Genomic DNA, 26,444 nt, shown 5'->3' with positions numbered 1-26,444 from the left:
CTGTCAAGACCATTTATTGGTACTAAAATTATGTAGAACTGCGTCCCATTATGACCCGACGATATTATTCAATGTAAAACTGAAAAATGAACGATTTTATAGTGATCCGGCCCGACTCAGACCGCATAGGGGACCCAGTACATTATCGGAACTTGCGCCTAGTTCAGTTCACTTATATAGTCTGTGCGGCCACATGACCCATCCATGACAGAAGCCTGCCTGCCATGTCTGCTGCCATGGATATGTCAAAACAAATAACTTTGGAATTATTCATTTCTTGTTGATTTATTTTTAATTTTACGGAAATGTTAGGTAACTTAAAAGAATTTATATCCGTTGTCCAAGATGGTTTGGCATCGAACAATAATTTGCGTCAAACGCTACAGGAAGTACAAAAAGTAACAAACATATTCAAAGAGAAACAAAGAGTCCCCGTAGAAAGCAAAGTTAATTACGGAGCAGGAGGTGCCTTGTTAGAGAAATATCAGGAACAGTGGGCTGAGCTGCATGGAAATGCTGACGCCAACGCCAAGGCGGCTGATGAAGTCGACAAACTGATATTAGAACTTCATGAGGAGACCAAGAAGAAACTAAAAAGTGCTCAAGACTTGGCCCAAAGTTTGTCCCACTTACCTGGCTTGACCATGTCTGTAGCGCAATGTATGGATAGCATTAAGAACTTGCAAAGTTCAATCAAAGCTGTGGAGGAAGAGTTAGTGGAGTTTGAGGACATTGTGGAGAGAAGTAAGATGGAAAATTGGAAGTTAGATCACCAGTACCATCTAACATTGTATAAGGAAAAAAAGATGGGTAAATTCATTTTATATTAATAACCATTTACTGCCTCCATGGCATAATTGTATTATAATATGACTGCAGTGCTGAGGTCTGAGGTTCGATCCTTAGGTGAGGCAAAGCTCAGAGTCTGAAATTTGTGCCCGATATGGTAATACCCTCACCCCTAAATATGTCATAAGGCAGAATACACAAGGTGGCAAGAGGGTGCACCAGTTTTAGCCTCTGCCTACCCCTTCAGTCAATCTGTGTGCCTTTCCTTAACTTGGAAATATTGGATTATGTGTCTCTTAAGTTAGATGGTCAATGATCCAAGTAGAAATGCATTCTAATTGCCTCATTGTAATAAAACGGTTATTGAAATAAGATGCACAAAACACATACCATTGTGTGTGCAATAACAATAATTTATGTTATTTTAATTGCTTTATCATTACCATACTGCTAATTTTATTATAGTATATTTACCTATACTGTAAAAACAATTAGACTCTTATTAGTGAAAAAGGCTTTTCAATTTGAATTTGAATAAGAATTTTAAATATTTAAAAAATTTGAATAGTATTAAATACAATAATACAATTATCAGACCACATTATTGTTGAAATGGCAATGCTAAGCTAACTTTTATCTTTCCGTTTTTAAAACTTAGCAAATCCATACTGTGTAACAAATAATCAATCTTTTTAAAACAATTCAGTATTCTTTAAATTTAAATTCTTTTCAGTGGCATTAGACAATGTACGTAACAAACTGGCCAAAGAGAATACAGAGCTGGGGGCATGAGAGCGGGAAAAGAGGCAACTAGCAGAGCTGCAGGCGAGGAGAGAGAACAGTGCCATAGCATTCCAGCAGGATGTGGCCAAGTATCTGATCAGCGGTAGCTTACCAGCAGGTGAGGAATGATAATAAAACCATTTTTTTTTATAGAGGTATGGTCAAATGACACCGCTAAAAGATGGAAGCCAAGTAGAATTTGACTGATGAGAGATGAATATACCTTGGTTGATACAATTATGCCAATCTGTTTGAAACCTGATATGCACAGGGCGGTACCATAATGTGACATACTTACTTGAGCCACAGTGCGGGTTTTACACTTATTAGTGTGGTGTCCGCTATCCAGGTTAATACTAATATCCTAGCACCAGTAATTGTCAATGTTCATGGTTTAAATCCACTTTTTTTATTTCTTTATAATACTATGTATTGGTGTCAATTGATCTCTGTATTAAGCAATTTGAGCTGATATATCAAGTTTGATAGATAATAGAAGTTATATACACTTAGCATATTTTAAAAATTATATGATAAGATCATCTTGTTCTTGATGACAGAACTTTATTGTTCATACCAAATAAATTATTATCATATTATAATTACTTAATGATAATGGACAATCATTTTGATCCTAATTATTTAAATGCATACAAATGTTGTCTGGAAGAAATCGCCGATTGCGATAATACCGTCATTTATACTTCTTGTTTGTTCATAATCTCTATTGTTTATTTACTTTCATATAAGACTTAATGGACAATAGAGTTTAAATAAATAAATTAAAATACTTATATTAGATAGTCCTTTTTTTATTTTAATCAGTAGTTGCTGAGATTAGCATGTTCAACAAACGAACTCTTTAGCTTTATATAATAGTATAGATAAAAGAATTGGTGGCACATATAAGCAACAAGGCTGATATAAATGTTCATCGTGATTTGTGTTTGTGACTATCTTCATGTGGTATTTGTGGCACATATCTGGCAGATGCAAATGGTAATGCGATATCGCAGTGTCAAAAACCAGACGCCGCAGTGTTGCCCTTATTGTTTTTATATGTATATACAAATTAATTGTGATTGGTGAGACAAACAAATTGTTTTCTTGATTGAAAGTCACAATTTCTCACAAACAAAACAGAATAAAGTACTGTGTGGCACTGCCCTGCACTAATTACGCTTAAAAATTATCAGTCTTACTTATAAAAAATTCGCAAAGCTATGCTTAGTTATATCACAAATCTACTCGAAGAGCTGTAAGTCAAAAGCTGCCATCTTGCCTCTTAATAAGGTTTAAACTAGGAAACCAGTGATGTTTTTACAGCTATTTAAGCAATTCTGAAGCACCTTTAAACAAGTTTATAAGTAAGACTGTATGTATTAAGTCTCATAATTATACTAGCAATGTCTTACACATTGGAACATAATGGTGCTGAGCACCAGAAATACTTTCCAGTTTTACCTAGTCAGACAGAGAAAAATACTTACAATCCAGTAAGTAAAAATATGTTATTCTATTTTCAGGTCCTCAGCCTCCTCCAAAAGTGACATTGGAACAAATACAACTGGACAACGACAGTACTGACTTAGAAAAGTTCCTCGATAGTTGATAAATATGACTGATATGTTTATGGGGATAATGGGTTTACTTTAAGATAAAGCAGAGCTTATAGATATTTATGATTAGTTCTATATTCTATTTTAATGTTAATATAAAATATGTTGTTGAATTTTTATTGATGTATTAATGGATTTACCAGAATAGTTTAAGTTCTTTGAAGACTGTTAAAAGTTTTGATTAGGTATTGCAAAATCGGCCTTTAGTACACTTGCGTCACTGAAATAGCTTGTTATTGGTTTAAATTGAAAATTGCCATGTGCAAAAATCGAAGTATATAAGCCAAAAAAAATAACCTGACAACTGAATAATCATACAAAATTTATTTGTACTGTCTCAACTAACGAATTTGAATGTAAGTAACTGTAAAATGTGTAGAATAATTCAAAAATCCAAAAATATATATACAAATCATTTATGACTAGTAAATATAAGCACATTGCTAAACATCGGGGTACGGTACAATCAGTCACGACACAGTCCACGTCTGCAGGGCATCTCACACAACTATGTTCACCCAAATAATCATATCAAAAAACTGATTCCGAGCACTCAAGACAAAATGATCAGTCACGACAGAATTTTTAGATTTTCGATATCAGTAGTAAATACACATATAAAACTTCAGAGCTATGTCTTCCTCATGATTGGACGAAGGTCTCCCCCACCGTGTGCGGACATCTTCATTTTTCCCACATGGTTCTTGATCCTAGGTCCTGCATCTTTAATGGACCCGGTGGCGTCGTCCAAGTCCTCGTCAGACGAAAAGTCCGACACACATAACGTCAAGTGTCTCTTCTTCGGTGGGACTACGTGCAAGGTCCACCGCATTGGACCCTTGTGGTTCTTGAAATTGGTCTCTCTACTTTCGTTGTCTGTATCAGAAGCTGCTCGCTGCACCTCCTTAGTACGTGAATTCTTAGATCTATGTTCCTTTTTTTCCCCCCTCGGGGGGGTGTGGAAGTTTTTTAAACTCATAACGCTCGTCGTTTTCGAGTTGAGATCGGGAAAATTCTGTGAGTAAATCACTACGCTGTCCACTGGTTTTTCTTTATGAAATTTTGCTGTTTGTTTTGTACTTTTCTGTTCGCTGTCGGGAGGGTTTCTCTTTTCCGTTGAGTTCTCGCTGCTGCAGCTAGTGTTGCTGTTACTGGCGCTGTATTGTTCGACGGCTTCTTTTTTCTAATTCTTGGAACTTCGTATCGATGCTTTCGTCCGACGCCTTGTATTGCTCTAACGCCTCCTTTTCGAGTTCTTCAAACTTGTGATCGACGTTGGGCGGTCGAATCCTTGCACTTGGTAAGACTCTATTTAACTTAAGTATCCCAGGAGTGACAAGTTTCTGGGCTAATCTGACTACCGGAGTCAAGTTTATTGGATTTGGCGCGCTCATACTTAGTACTGTGCTGTATAAACGCTTTTTCCTGAGCCCTGTTTCCATCGCCGCCGCGCTCGTCGATGGCAGTTCGTCGTCAACTACTTCCTCTTGCTTGGGAATGTCTTCCTCCTCTTGAGATTCGTGCAATTCTTGTGCAGCGCTTTCACTTTCATTCTGTTCTTCAGGTTCTTCTTCAATATCCTTTTTTGTTTCTTCTGTTTTAGCCAATGCCTTTTGTAAAGTGTCATTGTACTGTATGTGGGTCAGTTGGAACTTGTGGTTAAGACGTGGAGACGGGTGGTCCCTAGGCCACCAGACACCATACCTTCTTTCTGGACATCGAGCGGGTCGCTGACCTGTAGGCGCGTATCTGCTGACGTTGGTACCTCTGTAAGGAGGGCAGCGCATTGCAGACGCACGCATGGCCGCTTGCACGCTCGCCTGAAGGCGACCCATTGCCTTCTGGCATTCCAAAAGCTTTGTGGCGGTCGCGGTGCATCGAATTGGAACTGGAAAATTTAAAAATCACTGGTAAGTATTGAGCGGTATTGTATTGAGATATTTGGGTTTCTTGCTTTGTTAGCAGGGTTATGATGGCAAATTTAAAAAAATACAATAAATTACTTTTGGTTTACTGAGACTTACTTTACAAGACGGGTCACAGAACAACTGCGCAGGCACTTCCAGGCAATATGCGGGGGGCGGGGGCGCTAGCGCAGCGAGCCGGCGCGGCTGACGGCGACGCGCGCGTATCTTGCGCGACACCGGCGGTGGGCTGGGGGCGCGGGTGGGACGCCGCCCCGGAGACCATAAGGCGCGCACGCTCTGAACCCGAGCCGCCAGCGCTGCTTCCTCGCCCGCGTTCCGCGCCACATTCGGGTCCCAGCGCTCGCTAGCTGCCGATACGTGCCTTTTATAACTCTGCACTGGCGAATTGACTCATTTTATTATCAAACGCAACAAAGAACCCTCATGGACATTAGGTAGAAAAATTATGGTCAGGTCAAAAATATTTAAGTATGGTAAAAAAGTGACAATTATCTGTAGTTATACAAAACATAAACACACAAATCCTCATCGGGCAGCATTCTGTACTGTCGCCGGCGGCGGGGGTTCATGCTGCGGTCGGTGTCTTCTAATAGTTTCCGGAACCAGTACTCCACCTGACACGAAAAATACAAATTTTATTCAGTTCCACATTTATAATTTACGACGGCAATAATGAGAAATAGCGTTAAAATGTTAATTGTGGCCCATTTATTCTTTTAAAAACTATTAATGTTATATAGATGCTGACCAGAACATTAATTCATTAACAGTAAACAAACTAAATCTCCAATAATAGAAATCAGAGCTACGTTTGGGGTTATGGAACAATCAACAAAGTTGCATTACATGTATTAAGAGTTACGACGCTCTAGTTTTAAATACTATAACAATTTTATAGTCTGACCAGAAAATATAGTACTAAATACTCTTCCTCCCTCCAATTCCTTCCCCACTCTCCCCGGGGCATTAGTGGCGAAGATTGCATTTTTTAAAAGAAAACCCGATGCACAAAAATGCCTTACTTAACACATCACGGCCAATTTAACAGAAATCAAAAACTAAGACAAACGTAAATAAACCTAAAAGAGAATCCCACAGGTATCGGGTTGTATGGATGCTTCGCCACTGGAGTGCAGTCACGCCTACTCGAAGAAAATATATATATATTTTCTACAGTTGGATATAACCGCGTACCTCTGGTAACATCCAGCACTCCGTGAGGTCGGAGTTCTCGTATCCTTGTCCCACGTAACCGCGCACGCTGTTCCGGTCATTCGCGTTCGTGTAGCATTTCTCTCTAAGGCAAGAAGACATATAATATACATATTGTACATAAACTACCACACACATAATTGCCAATCGAATAAAATGCAGCGTAGATGGCTGCCTTCCTCAGATCCAACAAAGTTCTTACATACTTTTGTATGTGTTGAAGGAATACGTTTACGTTTTTGGGGGATTATCGCCGGGTTGCCTTGCTAACGGGATACAAGTGGACAAGTGGTTCCAGTTAATGGTGGTGAAACCAAGAGGAATACACATTGCACGTGCCTTGGCCCGCGACAAATCTCCTCCTCGTGCATGGGCGTACCCTCCCCGCGGTTGAAAAGCTTAGTACGTCTACATGTCTACCTATTCACATACAGTTATGCTCAACTATGTCGATATTTGATATCCATGTAACTGGGATACCACCAACCTGGCGTCATCATAGTAAAAGTTTCCGTAGAACTGCGCCAATCTAGACTCTGGTATGACGTCTTTGGCGCTCCTCCTACTACTACAATTCTCTTGACTGTGGCTGGACGCTGTTCGTTTGTTATCTGTGAGGATGAAAATGATATCCAGTAAAGTATGATATTATTATGACATCCGAAGGCAGACTGGTAGACGAAGCTTCTAATAACTTTATAGATTAACATATTAATAGTATTTAAGTTAACTATCTATACAAAAAAATAAAGTTATAAATGAATATGTCAATTGTAGTCTACCGCTGAATGTAGACCTTTCCTCAAGATATTTGTCTAGAAACTTTCTACGGGCTTTCATATGCAACTAGGTAGTCCAATAAGGAATACTAATTTACAAACATATTACGCCTTTATTCCTGAAAGTGTAGGCAGAGGGGCTACCAGGATACTCACTTTTTGCCATGTGTGTTCCTATGTGATATGGGGCGAACTAACGATATCGGGTACAAATTCCAAACTCCAGGAAGATACTGGGTAGAAAAACCCACTATCCCTACCCGGGATTCAAACCCGGGACCTGAGAGCGCTAGTCATACCGCGCACGCAATACATCTAGACCAAGGCTGTCAATAACTAATACAAAAAAATACCTATAAATGATACCAGGCACATGTAGGCAGACTGGTTGCATTCAATGGGCCTGAAAATGTTTGGGAATTGGGAGAGCCCTATGTTGTGTATGGGAGATTGGGTTTTACCTGTGGACATCATAAGGCTGATGATGGCGATGACGTATCGCTTACCTGATAAATCGCAGTCGTTTGCCGGCAAACTTTGCAATTCCAATGTTGATTCTTGCAACACTTGTGAAACTCGGCAATGCTGTGCCCATAGGCGCTTCAAAGAATAACAATATTTTATCAATAAGCAACATAACATGTATAAAGCATAATAACTATTATGTTTAATAAGATTAAAAGCTTATCGCTTGCTGCGTTTAGTGGCGACAAAGGGAGTTAATTCCTGAAGGTTTGATTCCAGTGTCATAACTAAATAAACATCATACGGAGGTGGCGGCCTTCGGGATGGCTAACGGGATAACTGCCCTGCCCCACATTTGCAAGGACACAAGGAAAAAAGGTTTATAATTCATTTAATGCTATGATTTTATCCAACGGATAAATTTGATCAAAATTTGATTTATTTCAATTGCTCACAAGACCTAATTTCTAGCTACTGAGTTGAGTTATTTTAATGTCCATGACTGGAGACATTGTTGGTATTTTTTTTTATTTATCGTTTTTTGCTAAATCTATACATACGTATTTTGACATGTTTACATGTAAACAAGCATGAAGGAAACTTATTGGCGATATCATGAAAGAGTTCAATATAAAATGCTAAGGTATAATGTAAACAGATATTTATTCAGCACATGGAAACATGGGGTGACTTTATCGAATTACTCTTATGATTGTATATTCGATACCTGATTAGCTATAATAAATTCATCAGGCGGTTCCGTAGCCCATGTGAGATCCGCACAAAGGGCGATATGTGCCCACGCAGACGAGTAACGATCCACTTCGAAGCTCATTCAATGTGACATCTCACCCATACAATTAATTATTTTTAGAATAAGAAACGAACTAATATAATAGTCACTAAATTTTAAGAGATAAATTAACGGTAAAACTGTTAATAAAAATGACCACAATTTTAAATACATTGGTGGTTAAATCTACAATAACAAAATTTTCCACTTTTTTGATAGATGCATGATATTTATTTTTTTTTCTTTATATTTCAAATCCCTTTTCGAATTTCGTAATCAAATCATTTGTGCGTATTGTCATCTCGATGGCTTGGCCGGATCTCCGTCCGAGGTTTCATAAGGATATTATGGTAGTTAATAAAAGTACCAAAAAGGTGTATTGAGGGTTTACTTAGATTTTGTTACGTTCACTTGCGTTTCTATCTTCTTTAAGATAGTTACCAACAAGACCAAAATGATATTCATAATGGACCACTTGATTCAGTAACAGCTAAATAGTAACACAGCTTTGAGATCTAAAAATGCTTATTTGCCTAAATATTTACCCGAAGATAAAACCTCAATAAGATATAACTTTCCCTAAATGAATTGAAATATCTTTTATTCGTATTATTTATACTATTATGATTTAGAGCAGCTACTTCGAAATAGTTAAGTATTATTATGTAGAACCAAGAGTATAACCGTAGATTTGCAAGATTTTTGCCGTTGGTAACTTATTTCGTAGTAGAAAATAAAATATGCATATGGTCACACTTGAAGTTGCCAACTTTTTCTAGTGTAGTAATACAAAAACTGTATTATTGACATGTCTGTAATAAATAATATTGTAAGTCTTTTTTATTTACAACTGTGCAACTTACAACTATACGTATCGGTTAAATAAACTGAGTAATGTGATAAAATAAAAGATTACATAAAATATTAATGAAATAAAAAAAATAACGTTTACAAGGAATAATTATAAACTATCGAATGCGAGCCGGAATCAGCTGCCAAAGATCCTTTTCTCGACCATTAAAAATATTTGGACGCACATTCGAAGGCCAACGTGCGGTAGCGAAAGCTGAATATCCTTCGTTGTTGTTCGTGAGGCCGGTGTGTATGAAGCATCATTGACTCCCATCGGAAATAAAGGAACATTTCAATCTGTTTTTTTTAAATATATGGCACTGGCTGGCGTCGAGCAGGCAGCGCTAAGAATTGTCAGTGTATAGGGACTTTTTTTAGCAGCAAAGGATTTTACGCAAGCGAAGCCACAAGCAACACCTAGTTAAAGAATAAAACCTTCCATACATAACAGTATGTTTTGGATTAAAAGTAAAATAATTGTAACTATCGTTAACATCGTATTTTTATAGTCTGATTTTGTATTCTATATGACAATTTTATAAAATGTATATATGAATGTAAGAATTTTTAGATAGCATTGGTCACACTGCATGTCCGTCACGTCATTTCGTTCGTCAGTTTAGCTTGCAAAGGCGGGTGGTGTTGTCGTTTTGTGTCCGCCGCACATGCGCGCACAGCTGTGAGGTGGCTGAATGAAAATTGACAGATCACTTAAATAATTAAGCTTAATTTTATATAATAAAATTAATACACAACGTTAAATTAAACTTGGCATTTTTATTCAAAAGTGCATCAAGTATCGACGCAAAAAGTTCGAAGTGTACACACAATAGATGAGAAAAAAATCGATTTAAAAACGACTTGAATGTATTTTTCGTGGGTTTTCTTGCAGTGAAGCAGCTTTTTGTTAGTTTTGCAACAAGTGCGGGCCCCGCTAGCCGTGTCGGTGCGTCGAGAACTGGTTTTAGAAGACCGTTGGGTTTTTTGTGTTTACGTATAGGTATATTTTGCCAGTGATTGTGCCGTTTGTGATGCTGCAATTGGTTGCACGTACTCCTCGGTGAGCCGTCATCAGTGCCCGGTGAGTGTAGCCCTCATTACTGTTGTGGTCGCCGCATAATACTTATGCAAGTATATGCATCATGTTAGAAAGTGCACTGAATACAAAATGGTCCACGGAATAAGCCCAGATCTGCCGAGATGTACATATTCCGTTAATTTCATTCAATACGATCGTGCAACTTGTTCGAATTGGATTTTTCGTTTTGGAATAGGCGATGCTCTTTTTATACCTTTGAATAGAATCTTATTTTCTCTTTTTTCATACGTTCCCACGATGTTTTGTTTTATTTCGTTATCTCTGTAGATATGTTTTTTATTTAACGACGGCAAAGGCAAAGGACCGTTAACCTGTCTACCCTAAGGTCTACAAAAAATAACTAAAATATTATGATACATAAATTGCTAAGCATAATAATTGATATGGTGTGATTTATGACCTACCTACATCTCATAAATAAAAAAAAATAGAAATGTTTATTTTGAGATATAACATGCTTTTAGAAGTATTTTTCTTCCATCGGAAATGTTTTGAATGAAAGCAGGCTGTATGGCATCAGCTTCCGTAGTCTAAAATTTCTACCAAGGGCTATTTGTTCCCCAAGGTTTTGAACAAAGACCTCTTCCAAAGTCAACCAACATCCTGTGTTACTCACTTCCAACGGCTTCCTTCGACCTTCAACATGCATTTAATTATAAGTCGCTTTTAAACGAACAAAAAATCGTAATAATAATAAACTTTTAATGGTGCTAATTCTCAACATAAGCACGCTCACGAATCTCATGGTTGATACCTAAGTAAATGGTAAAAAGTAATGCAAAATTTAAAAGGCAAGTATTCCGAATGCATACCAAAAGACACATTTCATTTGATCTCAGAAACTACAACAGAAGATGGTCGCATTGTTTTTATTCACTGTAACATGTCAATTAGGTATTTACGTCAAAACTGCGACTTCGCTGTATCGGTAAATTTTGCCGTTCAATCGTCCCTAGTGCACTGATTTCGTGCGTGCTCACAATTATTATGGTTTCCTTTAAATTTAGGGGAATTGAGAACGCAGTTAAAACTTGTTGTCTTGCCGGGTAGCGATAATGTAAATAACCAAGTGGTTGTAAAGACTACACTAAAATTTTAAGAACCTTCGTAAATGGCTAATCACCAACTTTAGAGTCCATCTTTACCTATTGAACTCGCGAATTATCGTAGTAGAACCCTTAACTGTTTTCTTACCATTGGCTAAACAGTTTCTGCATTCGATTTGACGCCTTTAAAATCTTTATTTCTGTGAACTGTTTTCATAAGTATAGTGCAGTATCCAGCCATTTCGATATAATAGCCTGTAGGATAATCTATGACTTGTTTATTTGTATGCCAAATTTCTTTAGCGTTTTATGCGTTAACTTCGAACATTCAAACGTCTTTAACTTTCACATTGACTATATTAGCTGGATTACACGCCGGCAGGTCGTACCCAGTTGATCAGTTGGGCGATTATGAAACAAAAATGTCAACACAAGTGCAGCGAACGCATTTCAATGACTTCATGTGGTAACCCAAAAAGTAATCGATACTCGAGAATATCTGCGATCGTCGATAACGCCCACTAGCATTGTTCAGTCTCAGTAAATAATGCTTTGATCATTTATACAAACACTATCATTAGTTTATTTATTTAATTAAAGTGTAACCACATCATAAACATCTCCATAACGTTATATAAAAGTATCGAGCTTTGATATATGGAATTTAAGGTGCACATAACATTAACCAGAATAAATGAAAGTAGTTTAAAAATCGTAATGATTATGAGGAACTAAAACTGAACATTCTTGAATCTCGTGATGATTGTGAAAACAAAATTATTGATGTAATTTTGTTTTTAACAATATTACGTCATTTTAGAATGCTACACTATTATATAAAAATAAGAGATTGGAAGTCCAAATTGTTCGCCAGTCATCAATATGACGTACAGAGCGCACACAACCCTTATTTACGTTAACAATGTTTGCCATTATCTTCCTTATCTCAAATCGTTAGGTACTGGTGGTAGGATATATTCGCCCGCATAGCGAGCACCGTACAGAAGGTGTATTACCCTCCATATTGGCCCACGTAAGGGATGTGTGCCGAGATCAGGCTGTGTATATCCCGTTTCAAACAGTAATTGTGTCGATTGGCAATATACATCTCTTGTCAGATAACAATATTGACCAACGGATGCAGTGGGGTCACTTTATCATTCCCGTAAAAAAAATCAATAACTATATCGTCGATGGACAAAATTGATTATATTAATCACTTAAGGCGATCATCGATATTTCGGCCTTTAAAATTTAATATGACAAAATTTTAAAGGCCGAAATATCCATGATTATTAATTATTTTTACGTTTTTCTTTCAACTGCGAGAACTAATCACTAACTAGACGTGAATTTAAATTCTTTACTTGCCAATACTTGTTTAGTTACCCAGATTAAAGGTGAAACAAAATGTATGAAAATGGACCTTGAGGTATCGCCTTAATTGTATTTTTTTATCTGTATCACTGTAGTTTATACTTTAAATTGATTTTGAACAAACCCTTGTCCTGGATAGGGGGGACGAGAGAGGGGCAATGAGTCCCACAAAAAAAGGAAAAAAATGATTTTGAAAAGAGCATCACCAGAGTTTCTTGCCCGTTCTTCTCTAGTGAGAACTGCTTCCGAACTAGGGGTAGTGTTAATATTGACGGAAACTAAATAATGTATGCCATTTTACAGGTTCAAATATTTTTTTTCGTTACATTTCACTGGTTTAATCGTCTACCGTTTAAGAGACGATTTGGGTTTCTAGACGCGTATGTCCTTCACAAGTAGAACAGCAATTTCGTCATGATGTCAAACTAGTTGGCTACCAATTCGTATATTACAACATTGTCGTCTTAATCAACTGTAATTATGTAATTATGTTTGCGGTCAAGCACGACTTAGCATCCCAAAGGTCGTCTTGAACTTGTATTTAAAATAAATATTATCGTAATCCGAAGATAATTATGGCGATGGCAATTATAAAATAACTATGGCATTATCATCAGAAAATTATTAAACATGAGTTCACGCGCCCTTCCTCCCAGGTGTTTAGGCAGCACCTGTGCTTCGTATTTATCGGTGACTTGAATGAAATAATCACCTGTATTTATGTTGCTAATGCAATTACAGATTTCTCAGTTGTGTTTTATTGATACTCAAGCAACTGTTTATTGCCCAAAACAAACCTAGAGTGTATTGATCCAAAGCCTAACGCAGCAGTCCTTTTTTTTTTTTTTGTTTCGCGGAGAAAGTCCCTTATTACTACCGCCCAGCCTTCGTGGGGGATGACTGAGCGGTTATGCTGGGGTAACCGTGCCTTACGGCCCGGCGTTGAGCCGCCCGGATTTGATGACGAACTTCGGGCGGCCGCCGGGCCGAGTCCCTATGTACAACTAACCTACGCACGGCCTACCAGCTAAAACTCCGCGGTGGCCCTCTTCGGCGCATTAGGAACGGCTGCGGGCTTCCTCTGACGGAGTTGTCTAAGTCTTCGTCCCGAGCCGCCCCTGCGCGGTGCCGCCTTGCGGCCCGTCTCCTATGGGTGGGGGGCTCAGAAGCCCCCGCGCACCGAAGGACGCCCTCGGCGTCTACGGCAGCATGAGGCCAACTACACACTGCCGTCCATCCCGGGGTCACCACAATGTGCTAAGCATGCACAACCTACACCAGCGGCAGACAGCCCCCTGCTGCCCGCCGGCGACCCCTCGATGGCCCCTATTAGTCGCCTTTTACGACAGGCAGGGGATACCGTGGTGGAATTCTCCAAACGCCCCCAGTCCACAGGGCGGGAGACGCCGGTCAGTCGTCCACCCGGCGCCTCCTACGTCTTCTCTGGCGGCGAGAGGGATCCTCCCTTTCCCGATCCCCCTCGGCACTCTCCTTCTGCGAGAGGACCATCTCGCAGAAGTGGGTCACCGCACGCCAGGACCTCTGGCTGCCGACCATGGAAGCGACCACTGCCGGCAGCGAGAGGTCATCTCCGACGACCGACCTTAGAGCGCTGCGCTCTTCGTCCCAGGCTGGGCAAGACTCAAACGCAGCAGTCCTGGATTCGTAAATAGGCCGTATAGGCCGCAGCCTGTGAGCGGCAGCCTCTTAGGGGCGACAGATTTCAAAGGACGCTCACTCGATTTAATTAATCACTCGTTTATTTATCTTTAGTGCCTTCCATAATACAAACAAACGGAAAATTATTAAGTATTTTAGAAACCTACATACATACATAAACCTACCTACATGCGGCGGCGGAAATATAGTGGATCACACTCATTATCATCACTACATAGTATAAAACAAAGTCGCTTTCTCTGTCCCTATGTGTGCTTAAATCTTTAAAACCACGCAACGGATTTTGATGCGGTTTTTTTTTAATAGATAGAGTGATTCAAGAGGAAGGTTTATATGTATAATAACATCCATTAAATAGTAGAGAAATACTGTTATTTTATTATGTTATACCCGTGCGAAGCCAGAGCGGGCCGCTATGTTTTTATATACAACGTTCACAGTTTTTCTGTAGTGTATTTAGTATCAGCATTGCACCCGTGCGAAGCCGGGGCGGGTCGCTAGTAAAAAATAAATCCGGCACTGTAACGTAAACCAAGCACCCGAATGAGGTGATTTGCGTTGTTCATATAACAGTAGAGGAGGCCCGTGCTAGTAGAGGAGACCCGTGCTCAGCAGTGGGCAAGTATATAATACAGGGCTGATATTATTATTATATTACAGGGGACCAGACAATGAGTTATATTTATCATATTCAAATCGTTGATAGCCCATTAACCTACATGCTTGTATCTTTCACTATCATTGCAATTACATGTAATTATGATATGCTAATAGATAGCGAGCTGTAGATCGGCATATTTCGGTCCGGCCAGAGTGGCCAATTACTTAGAGAAGATGCGTGAAATAGTAATGCTGGTGCGTTTTGAAGTGGCTATGTGAAATTTATACTAATATATGAAATTGAAGACTTATTTTTGGACGAGCTAATCTCAGGCATTACTGAACCGATTTGATTTTTTTTTCACTGATACGAAGCTACATTACTCCTGATATAGGTTATTTATCGTAATTTTTATCCCAGAATATAAAATATGGCTGCAATAGAAAACTTGATGATTTACTTATTGATTTAGAGTCGGTTTTATATTATTGTTACATCGGCGTCATTGTATAGCGGTACAACTAAGAAACAGAGGTATAGCAGGTAACTGCCGTAGGTTCGAATCCGGATCGGGTAGTGACTGGTTTTGCTTAGTATCAATCTGAACTCTAGAATATGTGTCCGAGGTAAGAAGGAATACGGCGAAAAGTTAGTGCACTGGTCGCGCTTCTGCCTACCCGGTCGGAAAAGAAAGGTGTAGAGACTTTCTCGCCCTCACACCCACCACTACAACTCCTGTAAGCCAGGATCAGCAGTGGCACGCATTTTATGACACCGAGCAGTAAAGCTCGGCGAGTCTTAGGGAAAACTAATTTGTTATTATCCCGCAACGAAATTACTAAATAGAAAGATAGGGAGGAGTTGGAAATATTAATTGTCCGTTTCCCTCCATAGCAAAGCGGGAGACAAAATAATGAACTAAGGAGGCGTTTTAACCTCAAGGATAGGGACGTTTACAACTAGATAAACTAGTTATAAAGCACCACGGATAAAATTAAAAGAAAGAGTCCTATCACAAAGAAAGGTGTAGTCTGTCTTCATACATGCCCAAAAATCATTTCACCAATTTCATTCATGCAACGTAATCTAATTCGCACCTAAGCGGAACGGGCGAATGAGATAACGCAGAGTTAAGTACGGGAATTCGGTAACGCAATCTCGCCACGGCTCGCTCGCGCCCGCCGCGTCCTTGGCCCGGTTCCCGGGTGCCCGTGGCCTATCCCTGAGGAGTTCTTTGTTCCCGGCACCGAGATGTTTTATTGAACAATGTTTATTAACATTTGTTTTGTAATGTTTCGCTATGTTAGAAAGGTGTTGCTTGCAGCTTCATAGATGTATGCCGATGAAGTTTTATTTGCATCAGTTTCAAGGAGCTGGTCTATCAGTGTGCCAAATTGCATCCAAATCAGTATATAAGTACTTCTAACATCCAAGCATTGTCACAAACTTTTGCTTACTATTAAGAATATTGCGGACATTTTCTGTTTTGTTTTTTATTGCTTTGAACGACGATACGAGCTTGCCGTTCGCCTGATGGTAAGTGACACGACCGCCCATAAACAGAAACACCATCCAACACCTTGAATTACAAAGTATTGTTTGGTATTCCACTGCGCTCGCCATCCTGAGACATGAGATGTTAAAGTCTTATTATGTCCAGTAGTGGTCAGTATAATAGTATATATTTAAAAAGGTATGAATTAAAAACAGTAACGCACCTTAAGCCGGCAACACGCATTTGCAAAGACAAACAACCAACACTAATAAGGAAATCATTGACATGCTTATTGAATTAAACCGTGCAATGTGACCTCAAAAGTATGGAATGTTTTATTTATTGTAATTATATTATTGTAATGGAGGCACATATTATTGTTTTTTTTTTCAATTGCCTTCTTTTACTTGCAAGGGCTAACAGGATTTCCCAAATTCGCTGCTTAGTATGATAGTCATTTATTCGCGCCATTTGTTTCACAGGGGATAAAATTTGACACTTTCCTGTACTGGGTAGTGAACCCGAGACCCTTAACGCAGCAGCCACAGCACGTGTGCTTTATTACAGTGCCACCAAGACGGTAAAAAAAATAATGCTTTCCTTTTAATTCCTACAATGCCTTGACTCCAAGGAAGCAAACGTTGCAAAATAAAAAAATTGTTCTAGTTTTTTTTGGAAATAATTTATAATATCACATTCTGCCAACAGCCAACCACGTGGGTGTGGGATAAGTCAAGAGATAACAATATACTGGCGGATAACATTTTATAACGTAAAATGCGTAACATCTTGCGTGGGCGCCTCATAAGGATTACGGAATTTGCTGCTTTTATCTCAGCAATAATCCTAAAACACGCTGCGGGGTGAAGGACATATTCGTGAATTATTTAGATATATATTTTATATTATTATACAATTTTTAGAGTTCTGTAACTCAAAAGGAACCTTTATAGGATCACTTTATGTCCGTCTGTCTGTCCGTTTGTCTCTCAGGAGCCTTTATAAACGATTTAAAAAAAGAGGAGGTTGTCAATTCGAAGTATATTTTTTTTAATGTTTGTTAATTCAGAACACTGGCATTTAATAACATAACAATAATAAATAAGTTATCCCAATAAATGAAAATACGTTTTTTTTTCTGTGACATTTTCAGTTTAAATTGGCATAGCAGAACATATATTGGTCGGCATACCGAATATCATTCCATTCTAATTCCACAAAAATAGCGTAATACGACCAGTGTTACGAGTTTACACTGTCATAGAGAATAAGGCCTCAGTGTACACTACTACAAAATTACCGTTAGTAAACCACGTTTTGCACACAACAACCACAGATTAAATAGCTTCTCACTATCCCACTGATGGACAGTTTATACTGACTTAATAAAATAACAAATATACAATAACAAAGTGTAGTAACAATAAACTTCTATCACATCGCGTGCCCGGCTTACAGTAGAATACACAGACGCTTTTTATTCGTGTTTACGTTGAACATAGGCAAACGTCAGCGAAGATGATAAATATTCATTTTGTGTTGTTTTTTTACGAAGATTATGGTGAATTGTTTAGAGAGTGCATTTATTATAATAGATTACTATCAATATTGCAACATAATCCCCATAGCTTTTATAATGTCTGAAAAAAATAAGGTTCACGCGTCGGTGACCAATTGCAAGTTTAAATGTTAATCTAAACGCGAAAATTTGTGATAATACTTTGATGGTTCGGTCTTCAAAGAAGCGCGGAAACTATTGACGTTAAACTCAAATAATAACCTTTATAAATAAATGCTTGCTAGTGGTAGGATATATTTTATATCCGCCCGGATAGCGACCACCGTACACGTGTTAAAACCCTCCACAGTGGCTCACGTGAGTGACGCGTTCCGGGATCAGCATGTGTATATCTGGTTCAATCAAACCGGCATAAGTGTGTCGCGTTCCGAGATCGGCCTGTGTATATCCGGTTCAATCAAACCGGTATAAGTGTGTCGCGTTCCGAGATCAGCCTGTGTATATCGGGTTCAATCAAACCGGCATAAGTGTGTCGCGTTCCGAGATCAGCCTGTGTATATCCGGTTCAATCAAACCGGCATAAGTGTGTCGCGTTCCGAGATCAGCCTGTGTAATATATCCGGTTCAATCAAACCGGCATAAGTGTGTCGCGTTCCGAGATCAGCCTGTGTATATCCGGTTTCAACAGGCCGGCATAGTTGTGGCGACTGACAAGGGGTAATCATCTCTCGTCAGCCGACATTCTATTGGACCCTACTTCACTTACTATCAGGTGCAGGGGGTCACTTTGTCGTGCCTATAAAAAAATGTTTACTTATTTGATTCATCTGAATTAATTTTGTATTAATGTAAATAACATATCGTCGGCTAAGAGTGCTGAGCTGCTAACTCCATTTTTCTGTAATAATTCTAAATCATTTGATAGTTAATAGTTGTTTTGTGCAAATATATAAAACTTAAAGAAATATCTACCAACGGGATCTTCATTCTTTAGATGTTGTAAGAAATAAAATAATAATTCAGTTTTTTTTTATCCTGTTACTAATTGTCTATTATGGAGTTAGCAGCTCAGCACTCTTAGCCGACGATATGTTTATTTGTTTTGACCACAATGTAAGGAAAGCTGTTGTGTTTAATTTTCCTGTATTTTTTTCTATGCCAATGACTACTAACATTTTAGTATACATACATTTATAAGAGTAACCTAATTAATATTTCCTGCATACTATACTTTATTTCTATGAACAGAACCGCAAACCTAATCAGTACGCGCGCATGACGCAAACGATTTATTTGTATGTTGGTAATACGGCACAGGCCCGTGGGTCGTGGACCTTGGCCTATTTACCCTCAAATACCCTCCGACAGATTCGAAAGCGATCCCGGGAAATACTCAATATTAATTAAAAGTCTTCAAACGATTACAAAATTAATATAATCCCGTTTCAAATATCCGGGGGTTGATGTCTCTCTTCGACACAGTTTAAATCATCCCTCCTTCGTCCCTCTTCTTGTCCCTTATGGGCGTCGTTTAGATAAAATACGTTTCATTTTACCCCGGCACGTGTGGCTTTTTTATGACGTATTTTAAAGGGTGTGATTTTTGGGGCATGTTTGAGGTAGTTAATGTTTATGATCCTCTTGTGTAGCGAGGGCTAATTGGGACGTTGTTTTTAGTCGTGTCGCGGCCTCTGTGGAAAGTTTCGGGTTAAATGACGATCCAAGAAATTGTCAGTTGCAATCCGTATTCCGTCCTTGTTCATTGGAAGTGTAATGTTAGCTTATCCTGAAAATGTATAACTGGCAATTTATTTAGTCTAGACTCCAATATTGGTAACCAATATACATATAGGTATTTTTTTTTTGGTTTGTAGTGGTTTATGAAGGCGGTATAATTTTTTGTTAAAAAGTTTTTTGCTTTTATGTGTTAGTAAAAATCAGTTTACGTTGACGACGTCATTTTACGAGTTTCGTGATGTATCTCCGAAGTCAAGGGTCTAACAACAACGAAATATATATGGAACCACACGGGAAGCACCAGCTTTTAAATAAAAGAATCATCGAAATTGTTGGGTTATGACTATATTTGAATAAAATTGAGTAAGATTTCTTGAATATACATTTATTAACTCGTACGTTAAACGCACTGTTCAATACATATTTTGACACGCGGAAGACAACGCCACACGGCGGATATGAATAGAAACAAAAAACGTTTACAAAGACACCTTTAAATACACAATATATATATTAAATACGTTTACAAAGATATTATCCAACCTTTAAATTTATCATTATTCAACAGAAATTGGTTCACACAGTCAAAAGTTCTGAGATAACAAAATAAAAAAAATTACGTCGAATTCAGAACCTCCTCCTTTTTTTGAACTCGGTTAAAAAAAACATAATTCAGACATATACAAATACCTACTTATTATGTACTTATTACCTATGTATATTATGTATTTAGAATAATAAGTTTACATATTACATAGTATGATATTAACCGGAAATTCTGACTATCTTCAATGTTTAGATATCAGTTGCAATGATTTATAGCATCGGCGTGAACGATATGCAAGTCGTCAGCTCGGGAGCAAAGTGTTCAAGTCGGAATTTTAATAATAAATGTTTTGTTTTATTCGCATCAGTGTTGCATCTGTTTCTCATTTTTTTATATACGAAATAATAAGCTATGTAAAGAGATGACATTATAGAAAATAGCAATAAATATTTTTTAGAACGGACTTTAAATATTTTTAGTTGTTGTCTATTTTACGTTTAAATATGATTACTTGAAAAGATCGCTTGAAAAACTGTATATGTATCGCCTCATTGGTTTAAGAAAGTATACAGACTATAAATTGTATGGGGTTTGATGAATCACTATGCTAAAAATGTTTGAGTGTTAGATTTATACTCCAAATGGGACCAATCTCATTTGGAGATTAGTCTAATTTGTGGGCTGCATCCAAATGCAGCCCTGAAAAGCAAGGGATGAAAATGCTGTTGGCAAAACATTGCGTCACTAAATTACGTGCCAAATTTTACCTAGTTTTTTCCGGTTGATTTTTTTATTTCTTTAAATGACGAGACGAGCTTGCCGTTCGCCTGATGGTAAGCGCCCATAAACAATAGGAACACTTTCCAACACCCTGAAAGAGAGATTGCGGTGGTACCTACCCAGGCGACTCTCACATATGAGAGACCTAACACCAGTGGTTGATGTCAATATCGTTTATCTACATTTCATTGCTCGGTCCTGCCCATTTTAAAGTGGACTATTAATCATCCATTTATGCTTATTATTTAGTATTTTCGACTTACATCATTTTGCTTTATCGTTATGTTTATAATGTTGTTTTATTTATAAACTGCGCGAGAGTATTGTTTAGATAATAGTATGTTAGTAATATTGTAAACAATTTACTTTGACTTAACGTTGAAAGCTCATTGTTAAGTGCCAGTGGTAACAGTTGTGAGTGGTTTGTGATGGTTGTTTTTAAAATGGTTCAGTGAATTATTACATAGTTGATTGAATGAAGTCTTAGTGATGATAGATAGTTGTCTATAACAGTATTTATTAAGAGACATAAGATACTTAAGTGGTTGGTTTCTCGTATGAGAATCCGTCTAGTTAAATACCAGTGGCGAATTTTTACAAAGGTAATCCGAGAAAAAAAATGCCTTAGCTATCATATCGCGACTAATTTAACAGAAAACAAAAATTAAGATAAACTTAAATAGACCTAAAAGGGGATCCGGTAGGAATCAGTTTGTATGGACGCTTCGCCATTGCTAAGCACCATCGTATTCGCGATTTCTGGTGCAAGACAGTTTGTGCTTAATGTGATCCAGTTGACATTGAAAATAATGTAATTACTAGGTATTATAAGACTAATAATTTACTGCTATTCTACTATAATATATGCGCTGAAGACGCGCCCCACCACTTAGAGCGGGGGTGTTGCAGGGCGTCGCGGGGTAAAGGGACTGATCCAAGCCTCAGCGTCGATCGTAGTGTGCGTGTGCATTCATACTACTCACGCACACTATAAGCGATTAGGGAAAGCAGTGGAGCGCGTCTTCGTGGATGAAATTATCTATTTTGAGTATTTTGTCTTGCTTTCTCAAGTGTCATTTAATACTAGAGGAAGAGAGACAAAATGAATAACTATAGCACACGTATGCAGCGTAAGTAACGTCCTTTATGTCCTATGACGATAAGTTCAAAACTTTTGAATTCAAATTTCTAAGTTGTGGTTGGTCTTATTTCAGCGTATACGCAGTTGTCGCGCTTGCCACGAGATAAATTGTTTCCTCGTCTTGTCCTTTGGTTGTAAGATAATATTTTAGCTAGTTTTAATGCTCCGGTTCATTAACCTTTAACAGTCGACCGAAATCAGATTACCAAAAATACATAATATTACTGTTATAGATTTATATAACAGTAGATATTACTAGTTTTTCCTGTTTTCACTTTAAATGTAAACAAATATTTCACCTAAATTTATTGAAAATTAGCCTCTATTTGTATGCTTGAAAATGTAACTATCGGTTTCTTTTCTTATTATAAGTTATTTCATTATTAAACTTTGTACTCGGTCATTGACCTATATTCACTCAATGTATTGTTAAATAGGATGAACAAAGATGCAAGATAGTATAGGAGTATGAGTGGTTATATTAAATCATAGATAAATTCTCTTTATTCTTAACTGACAATAAATTTCTGTAAAATTTTATTAGTCAAGCTTTGAAGAATAATTTCGCCAATTTATTTGAATAACAACATAAGTAATATCCCTATTCACCTCGTTTTACGATTACAAAAGACAGCATTATTTAAAGAATTTTATATACATGCAAACTATTTCTTTTAGAAACTCCATGTTCGTAATTAAATGAAACCTCTTTGATCCTTGTCAGGAGTTCGCGCGTTTGAAAAGTGGGTGGAAAACTTTACTGACCCTACCGCGGTTTTAAACGGCTTTCACATGAAAGAATTTATAAAATCCCGGCTTAATGTTGACATATTTAAATCTTAGTTAGCGCCTCGAGTAATATTTTTGCTTTGAAAATGTTACAGTTTGCCTCCAACTTGATTGAATACCGGCTTTGCTTACGGCTTTGCCTTTCCTGTGCCAAGGTATTTTCTCGGCAGAAATATCGGTACATGCATTTTCAGGGATATTTTTATTTATTTTTATTCCACACATATAGACAAAATCTCATGTCTCAGGACGGCGAGCGCAGTGGAACACCAAACAATACTTTTCAAGGTGTTGGATGGTGTTTCTACTGTTTATGTCTAGTCATTCAAGAGGCAAAAAATACGGTCTTATACACAATTCGAACTTGCAGGACAATTACATAAATCTAAAAAAACATACACATAAGTAGTCTATATTCCAAATGCTGTATCTGTATGCCAAACAAATCCATTCAACGCCTTATACGTGGTCTGACAAACATTTTCTCTAACCATATTTGTGTAATTTGCCTTTGCATTATGTGTATAAGGTTTATGAACGCACGAAACTTAATCAAAATTAATCTAAAACGAGCGATCTTTACGCACTGTTTACGGTAATTAGCTGAAAAATAGTTTGGTTAACTAGGTCGAATGTAAACAGACGGACGTGCCGCTTATTATCTGCACCTATTAACTATGCGGGTATTAAATTGTTTTGCAACTGGCTGGTTTGAGAGACTTTGGATAATATTCATGTTTTTTTTTTATTTTTTTTTATTGCCTTAGTAGGCAAACGAGAAAGGGGTCAGCCTGATGTTAAGCAGCATCTGCCCCCCAAGGACTAAAGCAATGCCAGTTTTTTTTTTATTCTTTATTCGATAGGATCGCGTTGGAAAAGTTGTGTTTTTTTACTTGTTACGTCACATGCTTTTATTTTATTTTGCCTGCGGCTCCAGCTTTGAATTAAGACGTTTGCCTTCCTTGCGTGTGTGACATACTTCGGCTGTTAATTCATGATCGTAGATTCCACTCGCAGATACTAGTTTTAATATTAAGGCATTTGTTAAAATAAACATGATAAATAGATTTGATTTATTTTTACACTTATGGGCGAAGAGGGTACAGATAGAATGTCACTGAAGAGAGACGATTATCCCTCGTCAGTCGACACAATTATGCCGGCCTGTTTTCAAACCGAATAAAACTAATACTAAAATCCTAAATGCAATAAGTAACTTATAACAATATATGCCATATTGGTGAACAGGCAGTTGAAATGAAATATACATATTCTCCATATTGTAATCCGAAATAGCCATACATCCTCATATCTATTATATAAGATTCAAAATCGTTTCTATAGTATAACCGTGAAGATATATTCATTGTTCTCCTAATCTTAATATTAGCGTGAAGAATCGTAAGGCCCGTTACGATACCTTTTTTATGACTTCAAGCTAGCTTTTATTATAGTGTTAAAATGCAATATAAAAATTAATTCAAAAACTTGTATAAAAATAGCTTTGCATGAAATGATGAAATATGTATATTAAGGCTATTATTATATATTTATATTTAATAGGTGAGAAATGTGTTTGTAGGCACTTTCGTGCCTTTTATCCTCAAATGGGGTAGGCAGAGGCGCAACTGTTGCACCCACTTTCCGCCGTGTGTATTCTGTCCCATGTGATAGGGGGAAAGCCTATCAGCATATCGGGCACAAATTAAATACTCCGGGCCGATACTGAATAGAAAAACTCAATATCACTGCCCGCTCCGGAGATTGGACCCATGACCTCCGCACTGCACTCCTACCGTAATAAAAATTTGTATGTATCTGATTATTGATATCATAATGCCTAATGCATTATGAGATTGTTCTTAATTATTGGCGAGAATACAACGCTAAGTACCGAGATATTTTTCAGATGTGCCGGGTAGGTGTGTTTGGTAGGTGACAGCCTTATTGTACAAGACAGCCAATCGAAAAACAACCTTAAAGAAATCCGTGTTTATCGACATAAACTGAGCAATACACACGGTCACCTAGATTAGAAGTTACGTCACAATTTGCAGCGTTTGTCGGAATACAAATTAGATGTTGCGGTAATAGCCATTGCGAGCGAGTGTTTTGTATCGTCTTCATTTTGTAGTTTGTTCAATGCATTTGCAAACAATTTGAGTGGTACTTTTATGGACATCGCTATTTTCAAAAACGTTTAAGTGAAGTGTAGAATTGTCATACCAGCTAACAACACTTTAAGAGAAAATTATAGAACCGATTTCTGAACTGAATAACAATTTTATATTGTAAAGAATGTGTGGAAAAGATCGCTTGTATGAGGCCGTTATACACTATCAGACTTACTTATAAAAATATCGCAAATCTATGCTTAGTTAAAACATACATTTACTCGATCAGCTGTAAGTCAAAACCCACCATCTTGCCTCTTAATAAGGTTTAATATAGGAAACCGGCAATGTTGTTGACCGCTATTTAAGCAATTCTTAACCATAGTCCATTGAAAAGTTACATTTGGGGTTGCGTTTTTTAGAGGACGAAATTTTATTTTTTTGAAGTGTAGGGGGGGTCAGTCTAAAGCTAAAACCAAGTTTGTGGGGTCGCCACCCTTGTCCCACGGCCGCCATCTTGAAAATAGGGGTTGAAATGGTTTTACGATGTATCTCTTAAACTATTTATCTGACAAAAAATGTATGAACATTTTTGTTGCAAATTAAATTCTCTACAACTTTGTTCTTGTAACTTTTGTCGTAGAACTATAAATAAAAAAGTTATAAGCGAAAATGTTAAGAAATTCAATGTTAAGCAATGTCCATTGCAACGTCATCAGAACGTGTGTTTATAAGGTTCATAATACTTTTTGTACTCTCATTAATACCCAAATACCCAAGGGACTATTAGGGAACAAAAGAACATCTGCCTGCTATTATTATTATTATTTCTAACCTCTCTTATTGTAAGAATAGCTGATAATATTGTGTTGAAGTTGTAGTAAGTAAGTTATTTATTAGCATTTTGACTTTTAAAAGTCAAAATGCTAATAAATAACTTACTTATTTATAAGGTTAAATAAATAATAAATAAATAACTTACTTGTTTATAAGGTTCATAATACTTTTTTTGTACTCTCATTAATACCCAAATACCCAAGGAACTATTAGGGAACAAAAGAACATCTGCCTGCTATTATTATTATTATTTCTAACCTCTCTTATTGTAAGAATAGCTGATAATATTGTGTTGAAGTTGTAGTAAGTAAGTTATTTATTAGCATTTTGACTTTTAAAAGTCAAAATGCTAATAAAAAAAAAGTAGTTTTCACTAAAGTTAAAATCGTGTCTAAAATCATTCGAAATCGTCTTCACAATTAAAACAGAATAAAATACATCCGCACGTACAGAAATATGTAG

The 26,444-nt window shown here is 37.4% G+C and overlaps 2 protein-coding genes, 1 long non-coding RNA gene and 1 other non-coding gene across 8 annotated transcripts in view; 2 read left to right on the top strand and 2 right to left on the bottom strand.

The window, feature by feature from the left end:
- The first annotated feature begins 194 nt into the window (after window positions 1-194).
- LOC115443022 (dysbindin) lies at window positions 195-3,310 on the top strand. The gene is given in 3 exon segments (XM_030168289.2): window positions 195-810; window positions 1,523-1,690; window positions 3,099-3,310. Coding segments are annotated over 3 exon segments (759 nt in total). The 5' UTR covers window positions 195-305; the 3' UTR covers window positions 3,185-3,310.
- A 512-nt stretch (window positions 3,311-3,822) lies between these two features.
- On the bottom strand, window positions 3,823-8,693 carry LOC115443021. Its single transcript, XR_005112893.1, has 7 exons — window positions 8,303-8,693; window positions 7,617-7,710; window positions 6,819-6,942; window positions 6,314-6,416; window positions 5,639-5,733; window positions 5,216-5,462; window positions 3,823-5,079 (listed from the first exon to the last, which is right to left on the bottom strand). It is a non-coding gene; the product is annotated as an uncharacterized LOC115443021 (transcript).
- Window positions 8,694-9,826: 1,133 nt separating this feature from the next.
- LOC115443020 overlaps window positions 9,827-26,444 on the top strand; it is a 107,048-nt gene continuing 90,430 nt past the window's right edge. For all 5 annotated transcript variants that reach the window (XR_005113032.1, XM_030168284.2, XM_030168286.2 and 2 more), the window contains exon 1: window positions 9,827-10,301. The gene's annotated coding sequence lies outside the window, so the exon portion shown is untranslated. The remainder of the gene's footprint in view (window positions 10,302-26,444) is intronic.
- LOC115443017 lies at window positions 10,295-12,336 on the bottom strand. The gene is made up of 3 exons (XR_003938574.2): window positions 11,514-12,336; window positions 10,724-10,955; window positions 10,295-10,580 (listed from the first exon to the last, which is right to left on the bottom strand). It is a non-coding gene; the product is annotated as an uncharacterized LOC115443017 (long non-coding RNA).

The sequence above is a fragment of the Manduca sexta genome, chromosome 4 (genome assembly GCF_014839805.1).
Source record: "Manduca sexta isolate Smith_Timp_Sample1 chromosome 4, JHU_Msex_v1.0, whole genome shotgun sequence".
Lineage (NCBI taxonomy): Eukaryota > Metazoa > Arthropoda > Insecta > Lepidoptera > Sphingidae > Manduca > Manduca sexta.
The sequence above is the reverse complement of the archived record's forward strand: the minus strand, read 5'-3'. Positions and strand labels throughout refer to the sequence as shown.